At 42.7% G+C, this 18,928-nt stretch overlaps 1 protein-coding gene across 1 annotated transcript in view; it reads left to right on the forward strand.

Moving 5' to 3' along the window:
* The window catches only part of LOC110513138 (fatty acid 2-hydroxylase), a 35,686-nt gene extending 19,934 nt beyond the window's left edge, over positions 1-15,752 (forward strand). The window contains exons 2-7 of the mRNA XM_021593154.2: positions 6,435-6,512; positions 9,802-9,944; positions 10,361-10,461; positions 10,964-11,136; positions 11,262-11,514; positions 15,265-15,752. Coding sequence (XP_021448829.1) covers positions 6,435-6,512; positions 9,802-9,944; positions 10,361-10,461; positions 10,964-11,136; positions 11,262-11,514; positions 15,265-15,413 — 897 coding nt within the window. The 3' untranslated portion in view covers positions 15,414-15,752. The remainder of the gene's footprint in view (positions 1-6,434; positions 6,513-9,801; positions 9,945-10,360; positions 10,462-10,963; positions 11,137-11,261; positions 11,515-15,264) is intronic.
* The last annotated feature ends 3,176 nt before the right edge of the window (positions 15,753-18,928 follow it).

Genomic DNA, 18,928 nt, shown 5'->3' on the forward strand with positions numbered 1-18,928 from the left:
AATGATATCACCCAGTTATCTCACTGTGGTACTCATGTATCACTCCCCTTAAACAGTCTCTTTTACTACAGAGTTTTCTGAGCTGATCAACTCTCTGTGTCCCACCCTCTCCAATGTTGTTATCCCAGGTCAGGTATTCTCAAACTGGGGTATGCGTACCCCCAAGGGTACGTGCAATGCCGTTGGGGGTACGCCAAGTACAAATGTGATTCACATTTAAAATTAAAATAATTTAAAAAAATTAAAGTAGCCTCAAAAATGAGTAGCCTCATTTCACTGCCAAAAATAAAATGAAATCATCTAGTGTTCAGCGAAATATGTTCTAGTCAAATAATTAACATTCAATTACGTTAACCGTTACTCTCTTGCAGGAAATCCACTAACGGTCCATATGTAGCAAAGCTGCTGCTCATGTTGGTATCTGTACTGATGGCGCAAAAGCCATGACAGGGAGACATAGTGAAGTGGTAACGCTCATGCAAACAGTTTCTTCCGATGCCACTTGGGTACACTGCAGCATCCACCGAGAGGCTCTTGCTGCCAAGGGAAGGCCTGACAGCTTGAAAGACGTTTTGGACCCTACAGTGAAAATGGTTAACTTTGATAAAGCAAGGCCCCTAAACTCTTGTGTATTTTCTGCACTATGCAATGATATGGGCAGCGACCAAGTAACACTTTTACAACATACAGAAGTGCACTGGTTATCAAGGTGCAAAGTATTGAGAGACGAGCTTAAAGTTTCCTTTACTGACCATAATTTTCACTTGTCTGACCGCTTGCATGATGACGAGTTTCTCACACGACTGGCATATCTGGGTGATGTTTTTTCTTGCCTGAATGATCTGAGTCTAGGATGACAGGGACTCTCCGCAACTATATTCAATGTGCGGGACAAAATTGAGGCTATGATAAGAAGTTGTAGCTCTTCTCTGTCTGCATTAACAAGGACAACACACAGGTCTTTACATCATTGTACTATTTTTGTTTTGTGTGCACATGAACTCAAGCTTACGGACAATGTCAAATGTGATATAGCGAAGCATCTGAGTGAGTTGGGAGAGCAATTACACAGGTACTTTCCCGAAACGGATGGCACAAACTGGATTCGTTATCCCTTTCATGCCCTGCCTCCAGTCCACTTACAGATATCTGAACAAGAGAGCCTCATCGAAATTGCAACAAGCGGTTCTGTGAAAATTGAATCAGAAGCCACTGCCAGATTTCTGGATTGGGCTGCGCTCATAGTATCCTGCCTTGGCAAATCGCACTGTTAAGAAACTGATGCCCTTTGCAAAGATGTAGCTATGTGAGAGTGGATTCTCGGCCCTCACTAGCATGAAAACTAAATATAGGCACAGACTGTGTGGAAAAAGACTGAGACTCTCACCAATACAACCCAACATTGCAGAGTTATGTGCATCCTTTCAAGCACACCTTTCTCGTTAACTTGTGGTGAGTTATTCACAATGTTTGAACCAATAAGGTTTTATATGTCAGATGGTTAAATAAAGAGCAAGATTATTGATTAATATATTATTATTTGTGCCCTGGTCCTATAAGAGCTCTTTGTCACTTCCCACAAGCCGGGCTGTGACAAAAACTCACATACATTCATTAAACCTAAGAATGAATCGTATAGTGTGTGTGTGGCAGGTTTACAATGGTGGCAAAAAACAACATTATGAGAGTGCCCTAACCTTGGTGCTAGAGGGGGTATGCAGCTGGAGGTTGAATGTTTTGAAGGGGTACGGGACTATGAAAAGTTTGGGATCCACTGTCCTAGGTGATTTCAACATTCACATTGATTCATCAAAATGTTCCTCTGCTACTGACTTCCTGAACATGCTCGACTGTCTCAATCTGGTACAGCATGTCAACACCTCCACACACAATCATGAGCATACACTAGACCTCATCACTGGAGAAGTCCCGGCCTCATACCTGGATGTACATGAGATGGGTGTATCTGGCCATGAAAATGTCTGAGTACCCCTGCAATTCAGCTCCGTACCAAACACACTATTAAATTCAGAAACATTAAGTCCCTTGACACATCCTATTCCAGGAGTCTGTTTGAAATATTAAAACAAACTCTGAACCAACTATATTAATTTGGGGACAGGTTGAAACACATTAAACATTCATGGACATATAGCTTGCTGTTGCTAGTGAATTTGTCTTGGCATATAAATATTGGGTTGTTATTTTAACTGAAATGCAAAATGTCCTTTTTTTCTGGATCTTTGTAGAATGTTGAGTCACACGCAATAGTATGCTCTCTACTCCGACATTTAATCCACCGATAAAAGGGGAAATTAATAGTTTCTAGTAACCACTCCTCCTTCAGTAGTATTCCTTGTCTTCTTCTGTGGATTTTATATTTCAGTTGGCAACCAACTTTAAGGTGCATTATCACCACCGAGTGTGGACCTAGTGGCAACTACACTTCAGTCACACCTCGGTGCTAACCAGCTTTGAGGCTCTATGTTAGGTCCTATCCTCTTCCTGCTCTACATGCTTCCGCTTGGCCAGATTGTCAGACTACACAGTGTCCAATTCCACTGCTAAGCAGACTACAGGTGTACATTAAAACAAAGCCTGACACAATATCTGCTCTGTCAACATTGTCTGGAAGAGGTCAAATTTTGGATGCAGAACAACTTCCCCCAAATCAATAGCAGCAAGACCACCAGATCACCAACTCCTGCAGCATCCACCCTGTCATAGATGGCCACATCATCCCCTTCATTTGAAGGTGAAATTTGACCCTGCGGTCTCCTTTTAATTGCCACATTGATCACGTCTGAAAAACGTTCTTCAGGTGAAAGAATAACATCTCCCGCCTAAGTCTCTCTCTCTCACCACATCGATGAAAAGCTTTAATTTTCTCCAGAATTGATTATGGGAATGCAGTACTTAGGGGGGGGGGGGGGGGGGGGGGGGGGGGGGGGCTGCCTGAAAATTCAATTCATAAACTACATCCAAAACAGTGCCGCAAGGATTCTGTTCCTAAATAAAATTGACTAGAATGTATTATTATTATTATTAGAGGGTAAGTGAAACCATCTTGTAACACACTCATAACTTGAGCTACTGTATGTAATTTACCTTCAGAAATGAGCATGGGTTTCTTATTGGCATATTCACCTGACATTTTACAAGAATGAATGAAGAATTCAAAAGTAATTGTTGAATAGTAAATGATGGCATATTGTCATGACGTTGGCCTGGGGGTTTATGGCAGTCATAAATACCTTTTCCCCCTTCTTCCTCTCTACCCTACTGATGTGACATTTGAAAATCCCTTGGTTAACATAGAGATTCTGGGAACATCAGAAGGTGGGGGGAAATGAACTATATTCTGGTAATCCGACCAATTGAATTTATGCGGTGGTACTTAATGAATATGATGTCAGTTCGGTTGTCATCTGAGACATTCTCATCAATGATAGGATGACATAAACTCGACAGTGGAAAGTCTGCACATTGTAGTTATCGGAATTGTTATCGGAATTGTTGTTCAATTTAAATATTTGAATATAAAATTATTGGTGAAGAGATTAAATGTAATTTTAGCTTCCACATGAGAGATTTGGGTTTTCATAAGGTTAGGGCTCTGCTCAATCAGTAGCCCGCCCCTGTGAAGTGACCTGGGTTATAAAACTTTTCAAACACACCCTTCTCTCCCTTCCTATATAAGGCCTTGAAGAAAATGTAACCTCCGGTTCCAAGTACGTGAGGTCTGCAGCCTCTGCGTTAAAAGGACTAACATGTCAACTACAGAACTAAGCCAACCTCAGCGTGAGCTTTGGTTGCGAATGGTATGAACTTTGAACTCTTATTCACTACACAAGTGATACATCCTAGCCATTGAGTTAGCAACAGCAGCTGCAAACGTGGGCTAGGAAAGAACAGACAGAGTATCCCGTCTACCACACAACGACGTTACTACAACGTATATAATTTACCACCAGAGACATTCTTCAAAGGACTTGGTTGGGCAACACGGCCTTCCATCTACCACCAACCTACCGAAGCGCAGCTCAGAGTAAATATTTATTGCATTTTCCTTTTCCAAATGGGCAGTAATTTAGAATGAATAAGATAACGTATTTACGAAAGAGACATCGCTTCTCACTTTGTTCCTCAGTCTTCCCGCTCTTTCACTCAGACCAATCGCCCTTTTCTTTGTGCAACCATATCTGTTCCGCCCGCCAGGGACGTTTTCCTTTAGGACGTAATTTGTAATCAAGGTATGATTCATTCTGTGTATATGTCATTCTGTGTGATCAGTTAGGTATTTAGTAAATAAATAATTAAACCCAATTTTGTATTGCTGATTCAACTTGTTAGCCAGAGTTCATGCAGATAAACAAGAATTTACAACTTTCAAATGAGACTGAAATAAGGTGACGATTAATATTGACTGCTATTGATGTAAAATATTACTAGGTCTTTAAGAGTTTATTCGGAAGATAACAGCTCTATAAATATTCTTTCATGGTGTCCTGACTTTCAAGTTAATTACATTTACATGATTAGCTCAATCAGGTAATTTTAATTACGGAGAAAGGATTTTATAAAATAGCATGTCATATCACTTAATCCGGCATAGCCAAAGACACGACAATATACTGTACTTTTGTTGCTTTGTTTTAAATAGTCAACACTTTTAAACGCATGCCTTTGTGTAACAAGCTGAGGCATGCCTCACTGCCTGGTCATATTAATTGTACAAACTCCTCATGTCACATATCACCAAGCTTGACAGCCTGGCTATCCAAGGATCTAGTTATCCCTCACCTCTCTGTAATTTTCCCACTTAGTTTTTAGGACAACCTAGAATATAGATGATCAGCTAATAGTACTCCACTTTGAGGAGATTCCCTGGTCCTGAGTACCAACCCACACATTCATGTAATGTGCCCTTAAACATAAAAGTATGGACATTGAAACCAGTAGATAATGATAGCGCTGACGTCATCTACATATTCCTATGGAAAATGCTGCATGAAGCCGGAGTATTTGAATTTGAAGTGTGTCATATCACTGAATGGGGCTGATTAGAGCCCCACAGTGGAGGCGTTGTAATACCTAGTGGTCAAACAGGGAAATGGTTCCAAATGGTTTTCCACCATTCATTTTTCCCATAGTGGATTTTACAAGCACTTAAATAAGGTCTGTGTTTGGTGTAGGCTCACCCTGGTGTGACGTTTTGATAACTGTGTAAATCTAGGTGACTTTTATCAATATATTCGCCTCTATTTACTCTCCAGATTCAAAAATGTTAATTAGCGTGAAAGTAGACATTCAAAACTAGAAATGACTGCAAGCCCCTGCACATAATCTCTAGTTGATACAGTAGTACCTTTGCTAACAGGTATTGTGTCAATTTTAAACTTGCACAAGACTGTTCACAGAATTGTCCATTTAATTTTTTTTTTACTAATTACTACATTTAGCTAACATTAGATAGTTAATCCAGAGAATGTACCTTTGCCTGGATTCGGCAGTCTCTTCCAGATCCTCTTGGCATTTGTAGTTCTTTATGACAGCCACATTAGCAGCTAATTTGCATGTACTTTTGGGGGGTAAATACAGTTGGCTGTATTGATAAAAGTCCCCTTGTCCTAGAGAGATTTACATGGTCATCAAAATGTTACGCCAGGGTTGTTTCCAAAATCCCCGTTTGGGAAGAATTTATGGTGGGAAAATGATTGGAATCGTTCCCCTGTTTGACCTCCAGGTTTTATGGGTATTATGACTCATACTGTGGTACTCTAAGGCAGGGGTTTGCAAACTAAAAAAAAAACTCTGGCTGGAACATCCCGCGCCCCTAAAAAAACGTAAATAATAAAACCTTAACTGACATGGCTCCGGAGTGGCACACCGGTCTAAGGCACTGCATCTCAGTGCAAGAGGTGTCACTACAGTCCTTGGTTCGAATCCAGTCTGTATCACATCTGGCCGTGATTTAGAGTCCCATAGGGCGGCGCACAATTGGCCCAGCGTCGTCCGGGTTTGGCCGGGGTAGGCCGACATTGTAAATAAGTATTTGTTCTTAACTGACTTGCCTGGTTAAATTAAAAATAAATAAATGGGCTTGTTGATCTGGACACTTCTGACAAGTTATAAATGGCTCTCTAAGGCATGCAATGACTAACATGACAAGAGGAACTAATGGTGCACTTTTGAAATTGCATTCTATTATTACAACTTTGAAGAGTGAATAATAATAATAATCTGAAGTATAGCCATGAGGATGTGCAGAAACAAATAACCTGCCATGATTAGCCACAGACAAATCTTAACCACATTATATCCCCATGGTAACATTTATATTGTGAATAGGTTGCCTTAATGGATAGCCTGACCATGTTTGCAATTTGATTTGGAGCTCACAATCCCTTTCATTGTCTCCTGTTGTTCCACAGACGGCGAGGGAGAGGAAGAAGACAATGGATGAGGAGACTTCACCCATTAGCAAATGCAGTCAAGTCAACCTGGATACGGTGAGAGAAAAACACAACCAGAGAAAGAGAGTGGGAGAGAGAGAATCAGAAAGAAAACCGGAAGAAAAAAGACTAAGATCAGGCTAAGGGACATCATCTAGATCTTTCTAAGCATTAAAACCCAACCACTGCATCAGACCAGCCAGCCAGCCTGGTGATCTAATCAGAGGATGTTCTGGGGTTTAACTACAAGTCAAAGTAGAGCTCATATGCCAGAGCCGTATTGTATTTGAGACTGTCATTGGCCCAACATTGTGGCACTGCGTCTCCTACAGAGCACAGCTGTCATTGCTGCAGGTAGGCAGGGTTTTCTACCTGTGTCTGGTCCAAGGACCTTGAGTTCAGCGCTCCTCTGACTGAGGCCTGTGAGCTACAGTACACTCCTGCATTGACACATAGAGGGAGAAGATCGAGAGGTGACCACTTTTACGGTCATTCACCCAGCTTTGCTAAAAACTGTGTGGTCACCAATTTTCACAGCTACTCATTGGAGACCGTGTGGGAGTGGTTTCGTGGGCATTTCTGGCAGTCTATAGTAGATCAACTATGTGGCAGGTTTATCAGTGTTCAGTAGAGATAGACAGCGAATGGTATGCACAGAGTGATGTCATAGTGTAAAAGTGCCATATCTCAGGGGAGATATTGCTATGTTTTCAATGACAGAACAGGGGCAGTCTTCCTCGGGCTTTAGGAATATTTTGTGTGTGTGTGTGTGTGTGTGTGCGGGCCACCTGTGTGCGTGTGAGGGCCACCTGTTTGTTTGTGTGTGTGTGAGGGCCACCTGTTTGTGTGTGAGTGTGTGTGAGGGCCACGTGTGTGTGTGTGAGGGCCACCTGTGTGTGTGTGTGAGGGCCACCTGTGTGTGTGTGTGAGGGCCACCTGTGTGTGTGTGTGTGTGTGAGGGCCGTGTGTGTGTGTGTGTGTGTGTGTGTGTGTGTGTGAGGGCCACCTGTGTGTGTGTGTGTGTGTGTGTGTGTGAGGGCCACCTGTGTGTGTGAGGGCCACCTGTGTGTGTGTGTGTGTGTGTGTGTGAGGGCCACCTGTGTGTGTGTGTGTGTGAGGGCCACCTGTGTGTGTTTGAGGGCCACCTGTGTGTGTGTGTGTGTGTGTTAGGGCCACCTGTTTGTGTGTGAGTGTGTGTGAGGGCCACCTGTGTGTGTGTGTGAGGGCCACCTGTGTGTGTGTGTGTGTTTGTGTGTGTGTGTGTGTGTGTGTGAGGGCCACCTGTGTGTGTGTGTGTGTGTGTGTGTGTGTGTGTGAGGGCCACCTGTGTGTGTGTGTGTGTGTGTGAGGGCCACCTGTGTGTGTGTGTGTGAGGGCCACCTGTGTGTGTGAGGGCCAGCTCTGTGTGTGTTTGTCATTGTGATACATTGGGTGATGGCATAACACTTGACATTGATTATCACATGCAGTGCCTTCAGAAAGTATTCATACCCCTGGATCATTGCTAGACAGACATTTCTTGCCATAGATTTTCAATCAAAAATGTAACTGGGCCACTCAGGAACATTCTATGTTGTCTTGGTAAGCAACTCCAGTGTATATTTGGCCTTGTGTTTTAGGTTATTGTCCTGCTGAAAGGTGAATGTGTCTTCTAGTGTCTGTTGGAAAGCAGACTGAACCAGCTTTTCCTCTAGGATTTTGCATTTGCTTAGCTCTATTCCATTTATTTTTATGCTAAAAAAACTCCATAGTCCTTTCTGGTGACAAGCATACCCATAACATGATGCAGCCACCACCATGCTTGAAAATATGAAGAGTGGTACTCAGTAATGTGTTGTATTGGATTTGCCCCAATCATAACACTTTGTGTTCAGGACATAAAGTTAATTTCTTTGCCACATTTTGCCTTGTTGCAAACAGGATGCATATTTTGGAATATTTTTTATTCTATACAGGCTTCCTTTTCACACTGTTGTTTATGGTACTATTGTGGAGAAAGTACAATGTTGTTGATCCATCCTCAGTTTCCTCCTATCACAGCCATTAAACTCTAACTGTTTCAAAGTCAACATTGGCCTCATGGTGAAAATCCTGAGCGGTTTCCTACCTCTCTGTCAACTGAGTTAGGAAGGACACCTGCATCTTTAGTGACTGGATGTATTGATACACCATCCAAATTATAATTAATAACTGCATCATGCTCAAAGGGATATTTAATATCTACTTTTTTTAACCCTTTTACCAATAAGTGATCTTCTTTGTGTAGCATTAGAAAACCTCCTTGATCTTTGTGGTTGAATCTGTGTTTGAAATTCACTGCTGGACTGAGGAACCTTGCAGATAATTGTATGTGTGGGGTAGGTAGTCATAAACAAAATGTAAACGCTATTATTGCACACAGTGAGTTAATGCAACTTTATGAATACTTATTGAACCAAGACATTTCAGCTTTTCACTCTTTATTAATTTGTAAAAATGTCTATAAACATAATTCCACTTTGACGTTATGGGGTATTTTGTGTAGGCCAGTGACACAAAATTTTAAATCAACCAATTTTAAATTCAGGCTGTAACACAACAACCTGGGAAAAAGTCTAGGGGTGTGAATACTTTCTGAAGGCACTGTACCTAGTGCAGCTTGTCTCCTCCTAGCTCATTCAGCCCTACATACTTACACAGTGGAGGGAATATGTGTCCTGAATACAATGACACTTGTCACTCATTGTTATCTTTTGGGGTTTCAGGTATGTTTTGAGAAACATTCTCCACTTTTAACCTACTCTCCAAGACAATCGACGTCCCCAATGAATGATTTTAGATTTCTGTTTGCCTCAATTCATCCAATATTGTCAACTATAGCAAAAAGCTATTCCATGCATGGCTCTGTGGTCTAGTTAATATAGTACCCGCCCTATAATCTATGATAATGTATAAGAGACCATGACTCTGAGAACTCATGGTGAAGGAGACATTTAGTAAAAGGTATGGACAGAGATACAATCTGCAGATCCTTCACAGAAATTGAGATAACTCCTTCCTCTGGCCATATGTTTCTCTACCGCCACCTGCTGGACAATTACAACACCTACAGAAGGGCCCAGACTGATTGATCACACTATCACATAAAGCTATGACTGAAATAAGTTTTAGAGTCCAATTTCCATTTATCTAGATTCTACAAGAACAATATGTCCTTTGACAATTGAAGGTTTTAGGCAGAAGCAGTACTGATGAGGTTATGACACTCTATAGACATCTTGTAATGAACTGTTGTGTGCTGTAAGGCTTAAGCAACTGTATGTGCAGTGTTGTAACCCGAGCTGTGTCTCCCCTGCTATACCTGCAGGACCTGGTGGACTGGCGGAAGCCCCTGGCCTGGCAGGTGGGCAACCTGGGAGAGAAATACGAGACCTGGGTGCACCAGCCTGTGAATCGGCCCATTCGCCTGTTTGGGAACGAGTTCATGGAGGCCAGCACCAAGACATCCTGGTAAGAGAGATGATATGTACATGTATCCCAGACACAGATTAAGTCCTGGACTTAAAGGCATTTTCAATTGAGCCTCTTAAAGGTTTGGAGGTCCCAAACATTTCCTTTAGGCATGCTTTTTAGTCCAGACTAAGCTTAATCGCTGTCAGGAAAACCAGCCCATACAATGTAGGAAAGCACTTACATAATTTAGCAGACACTCTTATTCAGAGCGACTTTCAGGAGCAATTAGGGTTGAGTGCTCAAGGGCACATCTGCAGATTTTTTTCATTAGAGCTAGGGGATTTGAACCAGCGACCTTTTGGTTACTGGCCCAACGAGCTTAACCGCTAGGCTACCTGCCACCCTTGCTACCTTGTTACCTGCCACCCTAACACTTGCATGTTACCTCAGTCCATATGATTGTCTGCGTGTAGGTATATGGTCCCTGCTGTGTGGATGCCACTGGTGTTCTATCTCAGCTGGTACTGCTACACCACCTTGGCTCAGGAGACAACCAGACTATTCGCCAGCACAGGTAACAAAGACACAATCATCAGATCTGGGGTAAAATACTATTTAGGGTAGTAAGTATTTGGATTTTTTTTTATTTTTTAAATGTAAGTAGTTCAATATTTGGAAATACACATGTAAAGTATTGGCATGTATTTGAAAATACTCAAATACACAGTATTTATACAAATACTTAAATACACCCATGCATTTGGTATTTGAAATAATGTATTTGGAAATAAGTATTTGAAAATACTTTCAAGTAGTAGACTATTTAAAACATACATTTTGTACAGTAAAATGATTAACATGCAAGCCCTATCCAACAGTGCAGTATTCAAACTCAAAATAGTATAACTAATAAAATAAAAAACATGACAAATAAGAAGTAATAGAAGTAGTTCATTCCAGCCACATTTATTTGTTAATTCATCTGTCCAGCAAATTCATGCTTGTTCCCATGTACAGTCTAGTAGAAATGTGATTCCTGTTTAAGCCTGCATCTGTCCCACCCACTCCCTCTGCAGACTATTCCTTCCTGGTGCACAAATACAGCTTTCCGCTCATCTTTGTGATGGGCATGGTCACGTGGACCTTCATCGAATATTGCGTCCATCGCTTCATCTTTCACATGCGCCCGCCCGCCCACAACTATTACCTCATCACCATTCACTTCCTGCTGCACGGACAGCATCATAAGGTGAGATATGTACATATACAGAAGAGAGTTCCAGAGTATTGTTCACTAACATTTAAAATGTATCGTCTTTTTTTTTAACTGATATGTGCTCCTATACTAACACCATGGTGATTTCTCCCCTCCAGTCTCCCTACGATGGCTCCCGCCTAGTCTTTCCTCCTTGCCTGGCCTCAGTGGTGATAGGCAGCTTCTACCTGTTGCTGACCAAGTCCTTCCCTGAGGCCTTAGGGGTGTCCCTGTTTGTGGGGGGGCTGTTTGGGTACGTGGTGTACGACATGATCCATTACTACCTTCACTACGGCTCCCCCCAGAAAAACTCCTACCTGTACAGCCTCAAGGCATACCACGTCAAGCACCACTTTGAAAACCAAAGAGCAGGTGAGGAGGACCAATAAGATGGCGCCGACAGACATGACCGCTCTGCTTCTAGCTCTTAAGCAACTTTGCAGTATTTTGTTGTGTCTGTTATTTCTTACATTAATCACACAGAATGTTTTTTGTGTTATTACATACAGCCAGAAAGATATCAGAGCGATGGTAATGCATGCACCAGCATTACATTCAGGAATACGACTTTCCCGAATTGGATCCTTTGTTCGTACCCCTAGGGCAATTGAACTTAACCCAGCGGCTGCTCTAAGACGCCTCCGGCGGAGAAGAGTTGTTCGGAATAGACTTCTTGTCCAACTCAGGAGGCGTGCACACCGTCCACTGCTTCCGAGTATATTACTCGCTAATCTTCAGTCTCTGGACAATAAAGTAGATGAGCTCAGGGCGAGTATCTCCTTCCAGAGGGACATCAGGGACTGTAATATACTCTGTTTCACTGAATCATGGCTCTCTTGGGATATACTGTCCCCAGCCATACAGCCAGCTGGGTTCTCAGTACATCGCACAGACAGGAATAAAGAACTCTCCAGGAAGAAGGGCGGTGGTGTATGTTTCATGATTAACTACAGATGGTGTGGTTCTGATAACATAGAGAAAGTCCGACGGAAGTACCCATGCTAAGGTCTATTCAACGCTGGTCTGACCAATCGGAATCCATGCTTCAAGGATGTTTTAATCAAATGGACTGGGATATGTTCCAGGTAGCCTCTGAGATTAACATTGACGTGGACACGGTGACTGTGTTCATCAGGAAGTGTGTAGGGGATGTTGTTCCCACTGTGACTATTAAAACCTACCCAAACCAAACACCACGGATAAATTGCAGCATTCGCGCAAAACTGAAGGCGCGACCCACCGCATTTAAGCATGGCAAGGTGACTGGGAATATGTTTGAATACAAACAGTGTAGTTATTCCCTCAAACAGGCAAAACAAAACGTCAGTACAGAGACAAAGTAAAGTCGCAATTCACGGCTCAGACGTAAGACGTATGTGGCAGGGTCTACAGACAATCATGGATTACTAAGGGATAACTTGCCACATCGCGGACAATGACGTCTTGCTTCCGGACAAGCTAAACACCTACTTCGCCCGCTTTGAGGAGAACACAGTGCCACCGGTGCGGCCCGCTCCCATGGACTGTGGGCTCTCGTCCTCTGTGGCCGACATTTAAGCGTGTTAACGCTCGCAAGGCTGCCGGCCCAGACGGCATCCCTAGCCACATCCTTACTGACCAGCTGAATGGAGTGTTTACGGACATATTCAATCTCTCCCTATCCCAGTCTGCTGTCCCTACTTGCTTCAAAATGTCCACCATTGTTCCTGTACCCAAAAAAGCAAAAGGTAACTGAACTAAATGACTATTTCCCCATAGCACTCACTTCTGTCATCATGAAGTGCTTTGAGAGGCTAGTTAAGGATCATATGCCCTCTACCTTACCTGACACCCTAGACGCACTTCAATTTGATTACCACCCCAATAGATCCACAGACGATGCAATGTCCATCGCACTGCACACTGCCCTACCCCATCTGGACAAGAGGAATACCTATGTAAGAATGCTGTTCATTGACTATAGCTCAGCCTTCAATATGGGTGTACCCTCCAAGCTCATCATTAAGCTTGGGGCCCTGGGTCTGAATCCCACCCTGTGCAACTGGGTCCTTGACTTCCTGACGGGCCGCCTCCAGGTGGTGAAGGTAGGAAACAACATCTCCACTTTGCTGATCCTCAACACAGGGGCCTCACAAGGTGTGTGCTCAGGCTCCTCCTGTACTCCCTGTTCACCCATGACTGAGGCACGCCTCCAACTCAATCACCTACTACAGGGAGGAGGTGAGGGCGCTGGTGGAGTGGTCCAGGAAAATAACCTCTCCCTCAACATCAACAAAACAAAGAATGGATCGTGGACTTCAGGAGATAGCAGAGGGAGTATGCCCCTATCCACATCGACAGGGGATGCAGTGGAGAAAGTGGAAAGCTTCAAGTTCCTTGGCGTACACATCACTGACAAACTGTGTGGTCCGCCCACACAGTGTGGTGAAGAAGGTGCAACAGATCCTCTTCAACCTCAGGAAGCTGAAGAAATTTGGCTTGTCACCTAAAACCCCCACAAACGTTTACAGATGCACAATTGCGAGCATCCTGTCGGGCTGTATCACCGCCTGGTACGGAAACTGCACTGCCCGCAACCGCAGGGCTCTCCAGAGGGTGGTGCGGTCTGCCCACACTGCCTGCCCTACAGGACACCTACAGCACCCAATGTCACAGGAAGGCCAAAAATATCATCAAGGACATAAACCTCCTGAGCTACGGCCTGTTCACCCCACTATCCAGAAGGCGAGGTCAGTACAGGTGGATCAAAGCTGGGACCGGGAGACTGAACTGAACAGCTTTTATCTCAAGGCCATGTCGTGGAAATTTCCTCTATTTACCAAATCATGAGCGCAAACCACACACAAGTCAGAGTTAGTTATCAAAGTTCATCTTTAATTATATGAGCTCTATCACAACCCTGTGACTCTCAGGCAATTCAGTGTCTAACCATGAATTCTCTGAGAGCCCCCCTTCAATGCAGCTGAGTTCCTTTAATAGCAAAAACACACATAGTCAGACAGCATAGACATAATAAATCGTTCAGCTTTGTCTCCTTACTCAAACCCCGAAACCATAAACCAACCCTCCATATCAACAGGCATATATCAAATTGTCATTTAGATACAACCAACTCTAAATACAACCAATCCTGGACAAGCTGACGGATAGGATAGAATGATTCCAGACACTGCCATCCTCCTTTCCCCGATGGGAAAAGTAGGGACTGGCATACAGACACAGTGGAGCAAAAGATATGTTTACACATGATGACACTTTGACCTCTCCCCTCTCTGCGGCCCATGCAACTTAGTCTTGACATAGAACAGATAACTGCAACCCTGCCACAGTATTATACAAAAATAACATTTTAATAACATATGATGAATACAAAACATCTTACATATGTTACCAACAAATTCTGATTATTCCACAACAGCCATCAGACAGTTAAATAGCCATCACTTACTGGTTCCCACCCAGTTACTCAACCTTGCACCTTAGAGGCTGCTGCCCTGTATACATAGACATGGAATCACTGGCCACTTTAATGATGGAACACTTGTCACTTTAATAATATTTACATACTGCTTTACTCATCTCATATGTGTATATACTGTATTTTATTCTACTGTATTTTAGTGAATGCCACTCCGGCATTGCTTGTTAGATACGACTGCACTGTTGGAGCTAGGAACACAAGCATTTTTCTACACCCACAATATCATCTGCTAAAAATGTGTATGTGACCAATACGATTTGATTTGAATAGCTTTGTGTCACCATACTTCTGTTACAGTGACTTCTGATAAAGAGGATGGGGGACGAACAAGATCAAGTATTATATTCCGTGCTTGTCTTGGACTGAAATAGGTGCTGGTACTTTTGAGCTAATATTCTAGAACAGGAGCAGGATCTCAAGCAGTTGAACATTTTGAGGTGCTGGTACTCATCTCCGCTGAGCTCCTGCCCAAGTCAAGCACTGATTATATTACCTCAGACCGTCCATATGTCTCTGTAATTGCCTGTAGTTCAGCTTTGTGTATGGTTCTCATAAATATTATACCTGGATTCCTGTATGTGTGCAAAAATAATTCTGACTCTGTCCTCTCACTGATGGCATAAATTGGTTTCCCTCTGCAGGCTTTGGAATCAGCACCACATTGTGGGACTATCCGTTCAACACACTGATCCCTGAACAGACCTTTCAGAAGACCCAACTTACTCTACTCTCCACTGGGGGGCGACCTTCACCCATCCCTCTTAGACCTGGCAATCAACCCCTTCAATGACGCCACACCCTTTGACCCCAGCCTGTCCCTATAGTCTGTCTGTCTGTCCTTGTCTTTGTCTCTGGCTGGCTCTGGCTGCTTCGAACAAAACAGAAAACCAGCAGGCTCCGGACCTCCTAGGGTAAGAGTTTACCAACCCTGCAGTAGAGAGAGAATAAGTGAGAGAGGGAGTGTGAATGTGGAAGAGAGGATAAAGAGTGATGTTTAGGAGGGTGAAAGTTAGAGATTATAGTTGTCCTTATATACAGTTGAAGTTGTAAGTTTACATACACTTAGGTTGGAGTCATTAACTTGTTTTTCAACCACTCCACAAATGTCTTGTTAACAAACTATAGTTTTGGCAAGTCAATTAGGACATCTACTTTATGCATGACACAAGTCATTTTTCCAACAATTGTTTATAGACAGATTATTTCACTTATAATTCACTGTATCACACTTCCAGTGGGTCAGACGTTTACATCCACTAAATTGACCGTGCCTTTTAAACAGCTTGGAAAATTCTAGAGATTGATGTCATGGCTTTAGAAGCCTCTGATAGGCTAATTGACATAATTCGAGTCAAATGGAGGTGTACCTGTGGATGTATTTCAAGGCCTACCTTCAAACTCAGTGCCTCTTTGCTTGACTTCATGGGAAAATCAAAAGAAATCAGCCAGGACCTCAGAAAAAAAATTGAAGGTACCACACTCATCTGTACAAACCATAGTATGCAAGTATAAACACCATGGGACCACACAGCCGTCATACCGCTCAGGAAGGAGACTTGAAAGCATCAAACAACGCAGGAATCCTGCAACAGTAACAGTTATTATTCCCAAATAAAATAAATTACAAACACACAACTTAAAAGTAACAGAAATGAACGTACTTTGGTGCGAAAAGTGCAAATCTATCCCAGAACAACAGCAAAGTACCTTGTGAAGATGCTGGGTGAAACAGGTACAAAGTATCTATATCCACAGTAAAACAAGTCCTATATCGACATAACCTGAAAGGCCGCTCAGCAAGGAAGAAGCCACTGTTCCAAAACCGCCATAAAAATATTCTAGACTATGGTTTGCAGCTACACATGGGGACAAAGATTGTACTTTTTGGACAAATGTCCTCTGATCTGATGAAACAAAAATAGAGCTGTTTGGCCATAATGACCATTGTTATGTTTGGAGGAAAAAGAGGGATGCTTGCAAGCCGAAGAACAACAATGTCAACCGTGAAGCATGGGGGTGGCAGCATCATGTTGTGGGGGTGCTTTGCTGTAGGAGGGACTGGTGCACTTCACAAAATAGATGACAATATGAGGAAGGGAAATTATGTGGATACATTGAAGCAACATCTCAAGACATCAGTCAGGAAGTTAAAGCTTGGTTGCAAATGGGTCTTCCAAATGGACAATGACCCCAAGCATACTTGCAAAGTTGTGGCAAAATGGCTTAAGGACAACAAAGTCAAGGTATTGGAGTGGCCATCACAAAGCCCTGACCTCAATCCTATAGAAAATTTGTGGGCAGAACTGAAAAAGTGTGTGCGAGCAAGGAAGCCTAGAAACAGGACTCCGTTACACCAGCTCTGTCAGGAGGAATTCACCCAACATATTGTGGAAAGCTTGTGGAAGGCTACCTGAAATGTTTGACCCAAGTTAAACTATTTAAAGACAATGCTACCAAATACTAATTGAGTGTATGTAAACGTCTGACCCACTGGGAATGTGATGAAATAAATTAAAGTTGAAATAAATCATTCTCTCTCTATTATTCTGACATTTCACATTTTTAAAATAAAGTGGTGATCCTAACTGACCTAAGACAGGGAATTTTTCCTAGGATTAAATGTCAGGAATTGTGAAAAACTGAGTTTTAAATGTATTTGGCTAAGGTGTATGTAAACTTCCGACTTCAACTGTACATCTAAGCTGTCCAGGTTTATACATTTTAAGAAAATTCAGGAAAGTCCCTTCTCTATCCCTGGAGTGTTTATGCAGCTAGAGGTCAAGAGGTAGTAATACTTTTAGTAACGCTTAGTAACATTGTTATGAGGACTTAACCCCATTCTCAACATTATATCACAGCTATGCTGTTTTGACACAGAAAATTGCTGTTGACAGCGTGTGCCCACTGAATTCACTGATGGTTAGTCTGTAGTGTCTTTCTTAAACTTGGGCATTTCCTTTTCAAATCTGTGGGAAGGTATGGAGGGAGCTGATTTAGTCTTTCACTATGTTCAGACTAATTTATATTTCAACAAGGTCTTTCTATTCAGTAATGGTATGAATAAATGTATACAAATATTCGTACAAACAAAGGGAGACTGCATCTTTCCCTTTCCATCTCTCTCCTATACACTCTGGTTTGTTGTTGACATGACAACTCAAATGAGTTGATGTTTTACTAGGTGGAGAGAGATGGAGTGAGAGGAAGATGGATGTGTATTGATGTGTGGATTGATGGAAGCATGGATGGATATGTGTTGTCATGGATACAGAGACAGAACACTGAGGGCATGAGGCCAGTCTATCAGGCCTCCTGCTGAAGGGAGGAGCACATGGCTACAGAATGGAACTGATAAGGACTCCACTATAGGTTCCTGTGCCCCTCTCTGCATGTAGGATGACGATCTTGCATCAGACTAAACCACAGGGGAGGCTTTCGGTTCAGTTCCAGGCCGATCCTCGACTGTTCTGACTAGTTTTATATCCTAAAGTGTCTAGCCTTTTCACCATCTTCTGCAATCCATATGTTTTTGTTCATTCCCTTATTCCCCCTTTTAATTTGTCCTTTGGGTGAAGCCGCTAAAGATAAGCCCAAAAACTCCTAGATTTCCTCAGGGGACCATGGAGAGAGGAGACTGTGACAGGGGACTGGGGCCTCACAAAGTACATGTGTCTCACAGTGATTTGAACCGTTAGGTCATAACGTAGTGTGTGTGTATGTATGGATCAAATACTTTCCCCCCTTTTCCCCCGGGGAAAGTATTTGATCCCCTGCTGATTTTGTATGTTTGCCCACTGACAAAGAAATGACCCGTCTATAATTTTAATGATAGGTTTATTTGAACAGTGAGAGACAGTATAACAACAAAAAATCCAGCACGTCAAAAATTTTATAAATTGATTTCATTTTAATGAGGGACATACTTATTTGACCCCCTCTCAATCAAAAAGATTTTTGGCTCCCAGGTGTCTTTTATACAGGTAACTAGCTGAGATTAGGAGTACACTCTTAAAGGGAGTGCTCCTAATCTCAGTTTGTTACCTGTATAAAAGACACCTGTCCACAGAAGCAATCAATCAATCAGATTTCAAACTCTCCACCATGGCCAAGACCAAAGAGCTCTCCAAGGATGTCAGGGACAAGATTGTAGACCTTCACAAGGCTGGATTGGGCTACAAGACCATCGCCAAGCAGCTTGGTGAGAAGGTGACAACAGTTGGTGTGATTATTCGCAAATGGAAGAAACACAATAGAACTGTCAATCTCCCTCGGCCTGGGGCTCCATGCAAGATCTCACCTTGTGGA

This window comes from Oncorhynchus mykiss, chromosome 1, assembly GCF_013265735.2.
Source record: "Oncorhynchus mykiss isolate Arlee chromosome 1, USDA_OmykA_1.1, whole genome shotgun sequence".
Classification (NCBI taxonomy): Eukaryota; Metazoa; Chordata; class Actinopteri; order Salmoniformes; family Salmonidae; genus Oncorhynchus; species Oncorhynchus mykiss.